The following is a 13,785-nucleotide window of genomic DNA, read 5'->3' as shown; positions in this document are numbered from 1 at the left end:
TGAGATCAGGTTACTATCAATTGAGAGTTAAAGAATCAGATGTGCCAAAAATTGCTTTCAGAACGAGGTATTGACACTACGAATTTCTAGTGATGCCTTTTGGTTTAACTAATGCTCCGGCTATTTTTATGGATTTAATGAACCAAATTTTTCGACCGTATTTGGATAAGTTTGTGGTGGTGTTCATAGATGATATTTTAATTTATTCTTGGGATGAATCCGAGCACACCGAACATTTGAGAACTGTGCTGCAAATTTTGAGAGAGAAGAAATTGTTTGCTAAATTCAGTAAAAGTGAGTTTTGGCTTCGTGAGGTCGGATTCTTGAGAAACATAGTTTCAAGTGAGGGTATTTGGGTTGATCCAAGAAAAATTTTTGCAATTGTTGATTGGGAACCACCAAAGAATGTATCCGAGGTTAGAAGTTTTCTGGGCTTAGCTGGATATTACAGACGTTTTGTCAAAGGATTCTCGATGATTGCTTCTTCGATGACTAAGTTATTGCAAAAGAATGTCAAGTTTGAATGGACTGATAAATGTCAACAAAGTTTTGAGAAATTGAAGGCGTTATTGACTAAGGCACCGATGTTGGTGCAACCTGAGATGGGAAAAGAATTCGTAAGTGATGCATCATTGAATGGTCTTGGGTGTGTATTGATGCAAGAAGGCAAGGTAGTAGATTATGCTTCAAGACAATTGAAACCACATGAAAAGAACTATCCAACTCATGACTTGGAATTAGCTGCTATTGTCTTTGCTTTGAAAATTTGGCGACATTATTTGTATGGTGAGAAATGCTGAATCTTCACTGATCATAAGAGTTTGAAGTATTTGATGAATCAAAAAGATCTGAATTTGCGGCAACGAAGATGGCTCGAATTAATAAAAGACTATGAGTTAGTTATTGATTATCACCCAGGAAAAGCAAATGTAGTCACCGATGCTTTAAGTAAAAAATCTTTGTTTGCTTTGATAACTATGAACAAGAGTTTAGCTTTATCTGATGATGGTTCAATTTTGGCTGAGTTGAAGGCTAGACCGTTATTTTTACAACAAATTTGTGAAGCTCAGAAGAATGATAGTGAATTACAAGCCAAGAAATCTCAGTGTGAATCAGGTTGTGATTCAGATTTTCGAATTGGATCAAATGATATTTTAATGTTTCGTGATAGAGTATGTGTACCGAGAAATGATGAACTAATTCAGAAACACAGTAGTTGTTTATCAGTTCATCCAGGTAGCACGAAAATGAATAATGATTTGAAAAAATTGTACTGGTGGTCGGGTATGAAAAGAGATATTTCTGAATTTGTATCGAAGTGTTTAATTTGTCAACAAGTAAAAGCTGAACATCAGGTGCCTTCAGGTTTACTTCAGCCAATAATGATTCCTGAGTGGAAATGGGACAGAATCACGATGGATTTTGTGACAGGTTTGCCTCTGACCCCTAAGAAGAAAGATGCTATTTGGCTAATTGTTGATAGATTGATGAAATCAGCCCATTTTATACCAGTACGTATTGATTACTCACTTGACAAGTTGGCGGAGTTATATGTTGCTAAAATTGTGAGATTACATGAAGTGCCTATGTCCATTAATTCGGATAGAGATCTGAGATTTACTTCAAGGTTTGGAAAATTTGCAAGAAGCTTTGGGTACAAAATAGAACTTTAGTACCGCTTTCCATCCATAAACTGACGGACAATCTGAAAGAGTAATTCAGGTTCTTGAAGACATGCTTCGATGTTATGTTTTAGAATTTGAAGGTAGTTGGGAAAAATACCTACCTTTGGTTGAATTTGCTTACAACAATAGCTATCAGTCAAGTATACAAATGGCACCGTACGAAGCATTGTATGGTCGTAAGTGTAGAACTCTTTTATATTAGACTGAGCTTAGAGAGAAACGGATTCAATGGGTTGATTTGGTGAGAGAAATCGAAGCAAAAGTGAAGGTAATTCGTGATTGTTTGAAAGCTGCTTCGGATTGAAGAAAATCATATGTGGATTTAAAAAGAAAAAAGGTCGAGTTTCAAGTGGGCGATAAAGTGTTTTTGAAAGTATCTCCGTGGAAAAAGATTCTGAGATTTGGCCGCAAAGGTAAATTGAGTCCATGTTTCATTGGACCATATGAGGTTATTGAAAGGATTAGGCCCGTAGCTTACTGGTTAGCTCTACCAGCAGAGTTGGAAAGGATACATAATGTATTTCATGTGTCGATGTTGCGACGTTATCGTTCTGATCCTTTACATATAATTTCTCCAACAGAAATTGAAATTCGACCAGATATGACCTATGAGGAAAAACCGATAAAGATTTTGGCTCAGGAAGTTAAACAGTTGAGGAATAAAAGTACAGCTTTAGTGAAAGTGTTGTCGAAAAGACAAGGAATAGAAGAGGCTATGTGGGTACTGGAGGAAGTTATGAGAGAACAGTACCCAAACCTCTTTTCCGGTAAGATTTTCGAAGACGAAAATCCCTAAAGGGGGAGAACTGTAACAACCCGATTTAGGGCCTAATCGGAATAGTGGTTTCGAGACCAAAAATCTGATAAAAGGAAATATTATTATCATTATATGTTTATGGTCTACAAATTCAAGGAAAGATTTCGTGAAATTTTCGTTCGAAAATTTTTACGTTTGAGCACTCAATTTAGTCAAGAGGACTAAATTGTAAAAAGTGCAAAAGTGAAGTTCTATATATTAAAGGTGTTTGATTGTTATGAAATTATAAATTGGGGGTCCTTATGTGGTAATTAGACCATTAGTGTGTTGATGGACAAAAATGGACATGAAATAAGTGAAATTTGATTTTTTTAATTAGGGGCATTTTAGTCATTTAGTAATTAAATGAATTAAAAAGGGAAAATAAGGTAAAAATTGTGTCCATCTTCTCCATGCTTGGCTGAATATTTCTAAGTCTCCATAGCTAGGGTTTTGGTCACTTTCAAGCTTGATTGCAAGTACATCCTAGCCCCGTTTTTAATGTTCTTTGCATTTTTAATATTCTCGTAGCTCGGTTTACCTATTTCTACTGTTATTTCGAGCTAGGGTTGAAATTTGAAAAATTACCCATATGTGAAATGTATGTATTTTAATATTTTATGGTAGAATATGAAGCTAGAATTTATGTTAAACAATTTTTGCTAGTCGATTTTAAGTGAAACCGAGTAAAGTAACATAATCGGAAAAAAATACTTAATGTACATAAGTAAGTGTTAGAGTGAGAATTGGATGTTGCTATAGAAGGGAAAAGTGTTCAGCATGTTATAAAATGCAAGAATAAGTAATAAAAATTAATTTTCGAGCTTTGGGGCAAAAACATAAATATGCAAAAGTTTAGGGACAAAATCATAATTTTTCCAAAAGTTGAGTTGAGGACTATTTTTCTAAATGTGAATATTAAACAAGCTAAATTTGCTATTATAGATCAAGAAAGACGAGAAGTCAACCTCAATCGGGGAAAGGAAAAGATCATGGATTAAATCGCAAAAACTACAATATTTTGCACCGAGGTAAGTTTGTAAGTAGATAATATATTGTTTTATTTATGCTTAAATGTCTTATTTTTTTTTTAAGATATGTGTTATGTGTGGAACAAATTTATGATGCAAATTATAAATTAAGATTTGTTAGAGAAGAATTGGTAAAAGATTGAAAAATAAGAATTTCTATTTGAAACTCAGAAGAGAAAAGATATGAATGGTCGCAATTGGGTCACGTGTGGTACGGACTAAGTGTAGGCCACTACGTGTACCAGACTGATAGGTCGCATATGTGGCACGAACTAAGTGCAGGCTACTATGCGTACCGATAATCTGTTATGACACAAGGGTGGCACGGACTGTGTGCAGGCCACCGATATTCTGTTATGACACAAGGGTGGCACGGACTGTGTGCAGGCCACCAATAACTTGTTAGGATACAAGGGTGGAACGGACTATATGCAGGCCACCGAGAATCTGTTATTACACAAAGGTGGTACAGACTGTATGCAGGCCACCGAGAAATTTGTTTTTATTCTGATAAGTTCAACGAGAAATTTATTAAGTGAAAAACATGATATGATGAAATGACTATGTGATTTATAAGTGCATATATGTGTGGAACTGAATTGAATATTGACTTGAAAATGGAAAAGTGAATTTTGAATGGAATAGTGTGAAATTATGAAAAAGTAGAATTAGCAACAAAACTGTTTTGCATAGTAACAGTAGCGTGACTTTGAAAAATCACCAAAAATGGTGGAAATTGAATTATAGAGTGAATAAGATATGAAATAAAATCTTAATGAGTCTATTTTTACATAAAAGAAATAAATCTAGAAAAGAGTTATATATTTTGAGATATTTTAATTTTAGTAATGTAGGGTCGAATTGGTTTCGTAATCCCTGCTCGGACTTTGGAAAATAATTAAAATTGTAAAAAATAATTACAAGTTATATTTTTATGTTTAAAATCCAATAATTAGCCTATTTTCAAAGGAAACAAATGGAAATATCATCTAAAATCTGTACAATGAGATAATTCATTTTTAGTGAAGAGAGGATGGTGATGTTGAGTAGTGAAATATGAGTGACTTTAAAGAATAAACTGTACTAATTGGCCATGAAAAAATTCTAAATATTTTATGGTAAGAATATATGTGAGTCTAGTTTCAAAAAAATTCTAAATATTTGGAGTTTTTAACTTTAGATAAAAATAATTTAGTGACTGTGGACGCATAAAAAACAAATTTTTTGGAAATTGTGCAAATAATGAAATTATGTGTGATTAAAATTATATCATCTATGAAAACATGTTAGAAATTTGTTTATTAATCACATACTTACTTACTAAGCTATATGCTTACCCCTCTTCCTTTTTCCTTGTTTTATAGTGTTACCAGTTCAACTCGGTATTTGGAAATAGTCGGGAACTCATCAACACTATCCACATATTTTGGTATTTTGAAATCAACATTTCTAAATTATGGCATGTATAGATGACTTAAGTAGATGTTGTATGTTACAAAGTATTTAGTTTAAATGTTAGTGTATATTATATGATAAATTATTTTTATACAATGCTATTGATGATAGTTAAAGTGTTGTGTATAACTTGAATATAATTGAGAATATAAATGTTGGTTGGAATATAGGAATTGGTTGGATTATGATCTGAAAATGTGTAGGTGAGGTAATGTATTTATCGTATTTTTGTTCTAATGATACTTCATACTCTGTTTCGATGAGGAACACGGGTAAAGGGTATTACAAAATACATCAAATTAATCTGGGTTAATATTCATTAAGTTCGTTTAAACTTACAAGCTTCTGTTTATGATACAAGTTTCGATGAAGAGTTTGTACACTAGAACAGACCAATCTAGGAATGCGGTAGGGTCGCATTTTGAGTTGTGGTATTATGCATACAGAGGACACCATAGGGCTATGGCGCTTAGTACTCTACGCCATGTTAAGTTTGTCTTTGACATAGTTTAAGTTGTAACATCATATGCTGCATTTGAAAGTCTAATGTATTCTTAAAAATTTTCTTTAATAAATTGTTTATTTTTGGACCGTAAATAAGGGAATAAGAAGTTTGTTTAGATTGACTATACACCTATTGTAAAAATTTTGGTTAAGTGTTTATTTGTTGTAACATCCAATATCTGAGTCCAATAATTTGGGTCGAGTAAAGGGTGTTTCAATTTAATTGATATCAGAGTTTTCAGTTCAACCAATCTTCTGGAAGAGGAGATGGAGTCAGCCCTGTATGCATAATATGCCAAACTTGGCTTAGTCCCTCAGGTAAATTAAAGAAGTAGGTAATGAAGAATACTTTGATATTCCGTTAGTATTTTAGAATGTAAATTTAGTTGGAAAAAAGGATAATTCCATTGATAAGAAAGGTGAAGCTAGTACAAGTCAAACATGGAAAAAAAGTAATAAAAGGGAAATAAAAGAAAAAGGTCTTCAATACTTCTCCACAGGCTGGAGGCTTTCCTTGGGAGCTTTTTCGAGAGCATCAGATTCTTCTGATATTGCATTCTCTAGTTCTGGCTCTCTGAGTTTGAAGAAGTTGACTGATTTCTTCCATTCTTCCTAGAACTTCTTCCTATATTCACCATCAGGTTTGTAAATGTCAGAGTTCAGAGATTCTACATTAACCATCTAAAGGTAGTTAAAGTTCACCTGGCGTAGATCAAGAGGCCCTGCAGCAACTTAAGTGCAGAGAACTAGGTCGGAACATAGAATGGGCAAGGCCGCTATCAAATTTTTCTTAGTGTCCTATTGGAATTTCTCCAAAGCTTCCTCATTGGTTTGTCTCAGACACTCTAACACTGATGATTGATGTTGGTCTTGGGATTTAAATCTTTTCCCAAGAGGACACCTGGGCCTCTAACCAATTGTTTTCTTCCTTCAATTGTTTTGCTCAGGCTTCTGAATCTTCATATTTGGCTTTCCAAGAAGAGACAGTGGAGTCCAACTCCTTAATCTAGTTGAGTTCCACCTCATGGGATTAGTGCATTTGAGCTAAGGACTGCTCACCAGAATGCACTATCTCTTCTAAGCGTTCCAGTTTGGCATTGTTTTGATTGTATATTTCTTGAAGAGACCAACTCATTAGCCCATATTCAGCTGATAAGACTTGGAATGACCCTACCAACATAGAGAATGTGGATCATTTAGGATTTAAGGACAAGAAGGAGAGGAAAACCTCTTTCATCTACTGAGGCAAGTTGTTTATCAACTCCCGCTGGACGACGCTAAGAAAGAAGGGGTACTACCCCTACTTGAAAATATCGAGTCACGGGAAAAGATTACCAATCTTGCTAGATGGAGTTGAGTCAGGTAAAGAACCAAGAAAGGCTTGTCAAGATTCCTTAAGAGGAACTGAGTATTTATATATGCGGTAAGAAGGGAAAATTCAGATGGTTTTCCTTCCTTCTGTCCTACATTTAGGTTCTTCTTCTTAAAACCAAATATTTTGTCATTCTTCGTTAAGCTAGAAGCTAAGGTTTTTGGGGTAATCAATGGATGTTTCAACCTTCTGGTAAGTCTGATAGTTATGCATGTTATGATTTTGAAAGAGTAAGGATGTTAAAATACATAAATAAAATAAGGAGTTAATAGAAGGCCCTGCATAAGGGTTGTATGTAGTTGATATATTGGTAAACTATCTGTAAATAGGGTTTTAATGGTAATCCCATGTTCTTTTAAGTAGTTGCTACTGTTGGTTTGGGAAGTACGATTGATAACTCTTTAAAAGAGTTATATTTCATGCCTTTAGACCTAGCTAATTGCTTGTACTTAAGTACATTTTGTTGCATTTTAGGACATTTTAGTTAGCATTTTTAATATTGCATTAAAACTTGGATTGTGTTGGAATTAGGTGCTTTTTAATCACTAGCGGTGGAGTTTTTTGTGTGTTGGTGTGGCAGGAACATGTTTTGGAATGAGGAAATAAATGAGTCAAGTGTTGTTAGGTCAAAGTACAGACAGATTTCCTGCACGGATGCCGTGGCAATGCCGGGAAGACCAAGTCAACATTTTCCGTGCAACAGTCCCAGCTTAAGTTCATACTTTTTCTAGATAAATCTCCCAAAAAGAGTAGAAGATAATCACGAGCTGTTAGCCAACTGTAGCCTAATCTATCTATAAAAGCTGATGAAAGGGACCTCACAAATGGTGAAAAAAAAGTGGGAGAGATCCTTAAGCGTGAATAGGGGTTCGACTACGCAAAGGAAAGAAAGTCTAAGGTAGTCCTTCTTAGCCATCATAGGACACTGTGCTGCCGAAGTGTGGATTGGGCAAGAAAAAGCTGTTTCCAAAAGTTCTTCTGTTAATTCCATGAGTGTTCATTCAAAAGATTGAATTGGAGTAGTTGAACACAATGTTAGATAATATTTTGGTTTGGTATTTTATTTCCCAGCCCATAAGCTAATTCTCATAGGGTTGGGATTACTTTTGATGAAACCTTAAATTGCTTTTATGGATGCAATATATATCTAATTTGCTTTACTATTTCATTCGACTGTTCTTATTTCTTAATTAAAATGCAAACGATCTCTAGAAATAGAAGACTGTTCTCATATTTATAAACTAATTCTAATTCCGAAAGGGTTTGATTGGTTGGATTAAAATTAAATGAAATGAGCAAGTAATCGATAGACACTTGTAGTCAAGTCTAGACATGGAGTCACAATCATATAGAAGGAAACCATGCAAGATATCTAAAAAGCCTATAGACATGGGTAATGTAATTTGAGGTTTTGATCTTACGAGAGGCAGGCCATTTTAAAACTCTTCTGTGTAGTAAAGTAGTTATGATTTTTCCAAGGCATTATTGATAGTAAGGGTCAATTCTGGGTAATCTCGACCTTTCGAATCAACATCACTTTATCCTTATTCTTTGTCATAGTAACTTTGCCACAACATATTTAGTTTTTTATTTCTTTTTTTTTACATTATATTTGGATAATCATTCTCATTATTGCCATTACATTTTTTTTCTCACTTTTTCCATAGTATTTCCAATTGTTCATCAATTCCATCTATTGCATACATCATCATTCCTTTGAATTATCACTGCATACTTACCTTAATTTACCATTACATCTTATTCGTCAATTTTGCCATAATATTAACCATATTACAATAACTTGACAATTTTGTGCCTCAATTTGATTCTCGTGGGAATTATACTAACTCATCAATTTATTACTTGAATGGATGTGTATACTTGCACAAAATTGCACATCATTTTACACGCGACAAGTTTTTGGCGTCATTGCCGGGGATCGACAATTTGGTCCAATTTGGTTTGGTTATTTTACTTAGTAGTTTTATTTAATTTATTTAATTTACTTTTTACAGGTTTGCCATCAGAGCATGAGAAGAGGCATTCCTGCTAACATAGAATAGCTTTTTGATCTGAAAATTGATAGAACCTTGCGGAGAAAGAGAAAAGAATTGAGAAAAATGACTGGAAATAGGAATGACCTTAATGGTAATCTAAATGATCGCAATGAAAATCCTCCCAGTGGGCGTGTGGTGGATGATCGAGATAGGCTAATTAGAAAGCATGTCACCCAATGCTGGATGATCTGAATCGAGGGATAGTTAGACCAAATCTACAATCTCAGCAATTCGAGTTAAAACTGATAGTGTCCAAATGTTACAAACCATAGGAAAGTTTGGTGGACTCCTCACTGAAGACCCATGATTACATTTAAGACTCTTTCTAGAAGTATGTGATTCATTCAAATAGGAGGGTGTTCCAAAAGATGCCTTGAGACTTAAGCTATTCACATATTCTTTAAGAGATCGTGCGAGATCATGGCTAAATGTTGTGTCGTTGGAAACAATGACATCATGGAATGATCTTTGCCAGAGATTCTTGCTACAGTATAACCCGCCTACTATGAATGCCAAGTTGAGAAACGATATTTTGTCTTTTCGGCAGATAGAGGACGAGACACTATATGAAGCTTGAGAATGATTTAAGTAGTTAACTCAGAAATGTTCGATGCAAGGATTCCAGCGCTGGACTCAAATAGAAATGTTTTACAACAGGTTGAATGTGCACACAAGGATGGTAGTTGATGCGTCTGCCAATGGTACGTTGCTAGATAAAACTTATAATGAAGCATACGAGATCTTGGAAAAGATTGCCAACAACAATTATCAATATCTGACCACGAGGGTTAGGACGGGTAAGAGAGCTACTGGTACCATCGAGTTTGATGCAATCACTTTTTTAATGACCTAGGTATCTTCTTTAGTTAATATGATTAAGACCACGAAAAATCTAATTTTTGTCCATGAGATGAAATCAGCAGAGTTGTCATGTGTTTATTACGAGAAAATCATGTGTTTGACGAATGCCCATCAAAACTAGTGTCAGTATACTACATGAGAAATTCCAATCAAAATAGCAATCCATATTCCAACACCTACAATTTAGGGTGGAAGCAACATCCAAATTTCAATTGGGGTAATCAAGGTTCAAGAAATTCCAACAATGCCAAAAGATAGAATGCCAATAATGCAATGTCTAGTTATTTTCAAACTATGTCGAGGCAAAATACTTAATATGGTAAAGCATCAACTTCTACTCCCGTTGAAGTTTTGTTAAAGGAATATATAGCCAAGAATGATGCTGTAATTTAAAGTCAGGTTGCATCTCACCAAGCGCTTGAAAATCAAGTGGGGGTAAATAGTGAATGCTCTAAATTTAAAGCCACGAGGAGCATTGCCAAGTGATACCGAGAATTCAAGAACACAAGGCAATGGGTAGTGCAAGGTTATCACCCTTAAAAGTGGGACTCAGTTGAGTGATGTTGTTCACGATGCTGCGCAGGAGAGGATAATGCAACTAACAACTAGTAAAAATCCTAGAACCATCTGAAAAACATACAGCGTCTAAGAAGGGTAAGCATAAGAATGATGTGGCAGAACCAAATAAGGTTGCCAACAAAAATGCCACAACAAATCAATATCAACAACTAGTAGGACGACCGCCTCTACCTTTTCCATAGCAAGTCCATAATTCCCAACAAGATGCTTAGTTTAAAAGATTTTTAGAGGTTTTGAAGCAACTCCACATTAATATACCGCTAGTCAAAGCTTTGGAGCAAATGCCCAATTACGTGAAATTTATGAAAGATATACTATCGAAGAAGTTCAGATTGGGAGAATTTGAGACTGTTGCTCGAACTTAAGGGTGCACAACAGTGTTGATGAATAAGCAGCCTCAAAAGTTAAAGGACCCAGGAACTTTCACTATCCCATGTTCAATTGGAAATCATTATGTGATCTAGGCACAAGCATAAATTTAATGCCTATGTCTATTTTTAAGAAGCTAGGAATCGGGAAAGTGAGACCTACCATAGTGATGTTGCAATTGCCTGGCCGATCTTACGCCCATCTAGAAGGAAAAATTGAAGATTTATTGGTAAGGGTGGATAAATTTATCTTTCCTGTAGATTTTCTTATTTTAGAATGTGAAGCTAACCATGATGTACCAATTATTCTTGGAAGACCATTTCTTGCTTCTGGTAGGACCCTAATTGATGTGCAGAAAGGCGAGCTAACCATGAGAGTGAATGATCAGTAGGTTACTTTTAATGTGTTTGATACGTTAAAATGTACGGATGAGAATAAGGAATCTCATGCCATTGACTTGATAGAAACAACAGTGGACGAATTCACAAAATATTGCTATGGTAATTCTGACAGTGAAGACGATTTGATGAAGTAAGGTGACATACTAAGTTTGGAAGAGCTTGCTGAATTTATGGAAGCCTAGAAAATAGTGGATAGGCCAGGGAAGAAATTTGATTCCCTGGATTTATCAGATTGATCTTTTAAGCCTCCTAAACCATATGTAAAGGAATCTCCCGTACTAGAGTTAAAGCTTCTACCACAACATTTCAAATATGCGTATTTGGGAAATAATAGTACTTTGCCAGTTGTAATTTCTAATAAGCTAACAACTGAGCAAGAGGACATGTTGTTAAAAGTGTTACGGCAATGTAAAAGAGCACTGGGTTGGACCCTTGCCGATATAAAGGGAATTAGCCCTACATTTTGTGTACACAAAATTTTTTTCGAAGATTGCCATAGCAAATCCATTGAACAGCAGAGACGACTGAATCCAATTATGGATGAATTTATCAAGAATGAAATTATCAAGTGGCTTAATGCTGGCATTATTTACCCAATTTCAGATAGCTCATGGGTAAGTCCTGTCCAATGTGTACCCAGGAAAGGGGGTGACACAGTAGTAAGTAATGAAAACAATGAGCTAATACTGACTCGTACTGTTACGGTATGGAGAGTGTGTATGGACTACTACAGGCTTAATAAGACAACTAGGAAGGATCATTGCCCTTTGCCATTCAACGATCAAATGTTGGACAAATTAGCTGGTAAGGCTTTTTTTTGCTTCCTAGATGGTTATTCAGGATATAATCAGATTGCCATGGCACCTGAAGATCAAGAGAAGAACAATTTTACGTCTCCATATGGTACTTTTGCATTCAAGCGGATGCCATTCGGGTTATGCAATGCCCTAACAACTTTCCAGCACTGCATAATGGCCATATTGTCAAACATGGAGGAAAATTTCCTTGAAGCTTTTATGGATAACTTCTCTATGTTTGAAAATGATTTTGAAGATTGCTTAAGGAATTTGAAGATGATTTTACACCGCTGTGAAGAAATGAATCTAGTATTAAACTGGGAGAAATGCCATTTAATGGTCTGCTGAAGGCATTGTCCTGGACATAGGGTGTCACAGCAAGGAATTGAAGTGGACGGTGAAAATAAAAGTGATCGAAAGAATTTCCATGGCCCACCAGTGTTAAGGGTATTGGAAGTTTTCTAGGACAAGCAAAATTTTAAAGAAGATTTATCAAGGATTTTTCAAAAATCTCTAAACCCTTGTGTACTTTACTTGAATAGAATAAACCTTTTAATTTTCATGATCAATGTTTGCAGGCTTTCGAGGAAATCAAGAAGCGACTAGTAGCAGCACCAATTGTGGTTGCTCAAGAATGGACATTGCCCTTTGAACTTATGTGTGTGACACGAGTGATTATGCTATGTGAGTAGTGTTTAGTCAAATAAGAAACAAGGTACTACATGAAATATATTATGCTAGTAGGACGTTGACAGAGGCTCAGCTTAATTATTCCACTACGAAAAAGGAATTATTGGCAGTGGTCTTTGTAATGGTCCTATTTAGTAGAAACAAAGGCCACGGCCTACATAGATCACTCGACTATCAAGTACTTGGTACGGAAGAAAGATGCAAGTCGAGATTGATTAGGTTGATACTCTTGTTACGAGAGTTTGATTTGGAGATTAGAGATCGGAAGGGAACAAAAAATCAAGTACCTGACCATTTGTCAAGAATAGAATCAGGAAATGAAGATGAAAGTAAGAAACTTATATAGGAATGATTCCTAGATGAAAAATTGCTCATTGCTAAGGCATTACCTTAGTATGCCCACATAGTAAACTTCTTAGTATGTGGTGTAATTCCACCTGACTTCAATGCTCATGAAAGACGAAAATTTCTTCATGATGCCAGACAATACTATTAGGATGAACCATTCCTATTCAAGCATTGTGCAGATCAAATAATTCGAAAGTGTGCCCCTAACGATGAGATGCATAGTATCTTACAACATTGTCACTCAGCCCCTTATAGAGGATATTTTGGAGGAATGAAAATAGTTACCAAGGTACTCCAGTCACAATTCTATTAAGAAAACATTTTGTGACATGACTAAATCCCCCAATATGGTTTCCATTAAAAAAAAGAAAAGGTAAAAAAAAAAGAAAGAAAAGAAAGAAAAGAAAAAAAGGAGAATAAATATATGAAAATGTGAATAATATATTTTTATATGGGCCTAAAGCAAGTGAATTCCTTTTAGGTAACGAATGAACTAAGTGAATAAAAAGATATTTGCTATAGGACGAAAGAAAGAATACATGACTACTAAGGAGATTTTGTTTTTAGGGAGAAATTTTTGCACTGCCTTTGTGAAAGAAACCTTTGACATTCAAATTAGTTTTAGGAAAAGAGAATCTTGTTGAGAACTAAGGTATAAATTATTTTTTGAAGAGCTAGGCAGTATGAGAAGGTTTTTTTTGCCAAGGCAAAATGGGTGCATTCATGCATTTAGGTGTATTTTGCTTGAGGACAAGCAATAACTCAGGTTTGGGGTCTAATTACTGTTTAAAAGAGTTATATTTCATGCCTCTAGACCTAGTTAATTGCTTGTACTTAAGT

General features: G+C 35.1%; 1 protein-coding gene across 1 annotated transcript; it reads left to right on the top strand.

The window, feature by feature from the left end:
• Positions 1-977: 977 nt before the first annotated feature.
• Positions 978-12,599, top strand: LOC128035489 (uncharacterized). The gene is made up of 6 exons (XM_052625234.1): positions 978-1,116; positions 1,339-1,431; positions 2,267-2,452; positions 10,985-11,085; positions 11,356-12,246; positions 12,486-12,599. Exons 1-6 carry the CDS (start codon positions 978-980, stop codon positions 12,597-12,599), a joined length of 1,524 nt encoding a protein of 507 aa, XP_052481194.1.
• Positions 12,600-13,785: the final 1,186 nt, after the last annotated feature.

This window comes from Gossypium raimondii, chromosome 12, assembly GCF_025698545.1.
Source record: "Gossypium raimondii isolate GPD5lz chromosome 12, ASM2569854v1, whole genome shotgun sequence".
Taxonomy (NCBI): Eukaryota; Viridiplantae; Streptophyta; class Magnoliopsida; order Malvales; family Malvaceae; genus Gossypium; species Gossypium raimondii.
Note: the sequence above shows the minus strand (reverse complement) of the source record. Positions and strands in the feature narration are given on the sequence as shown.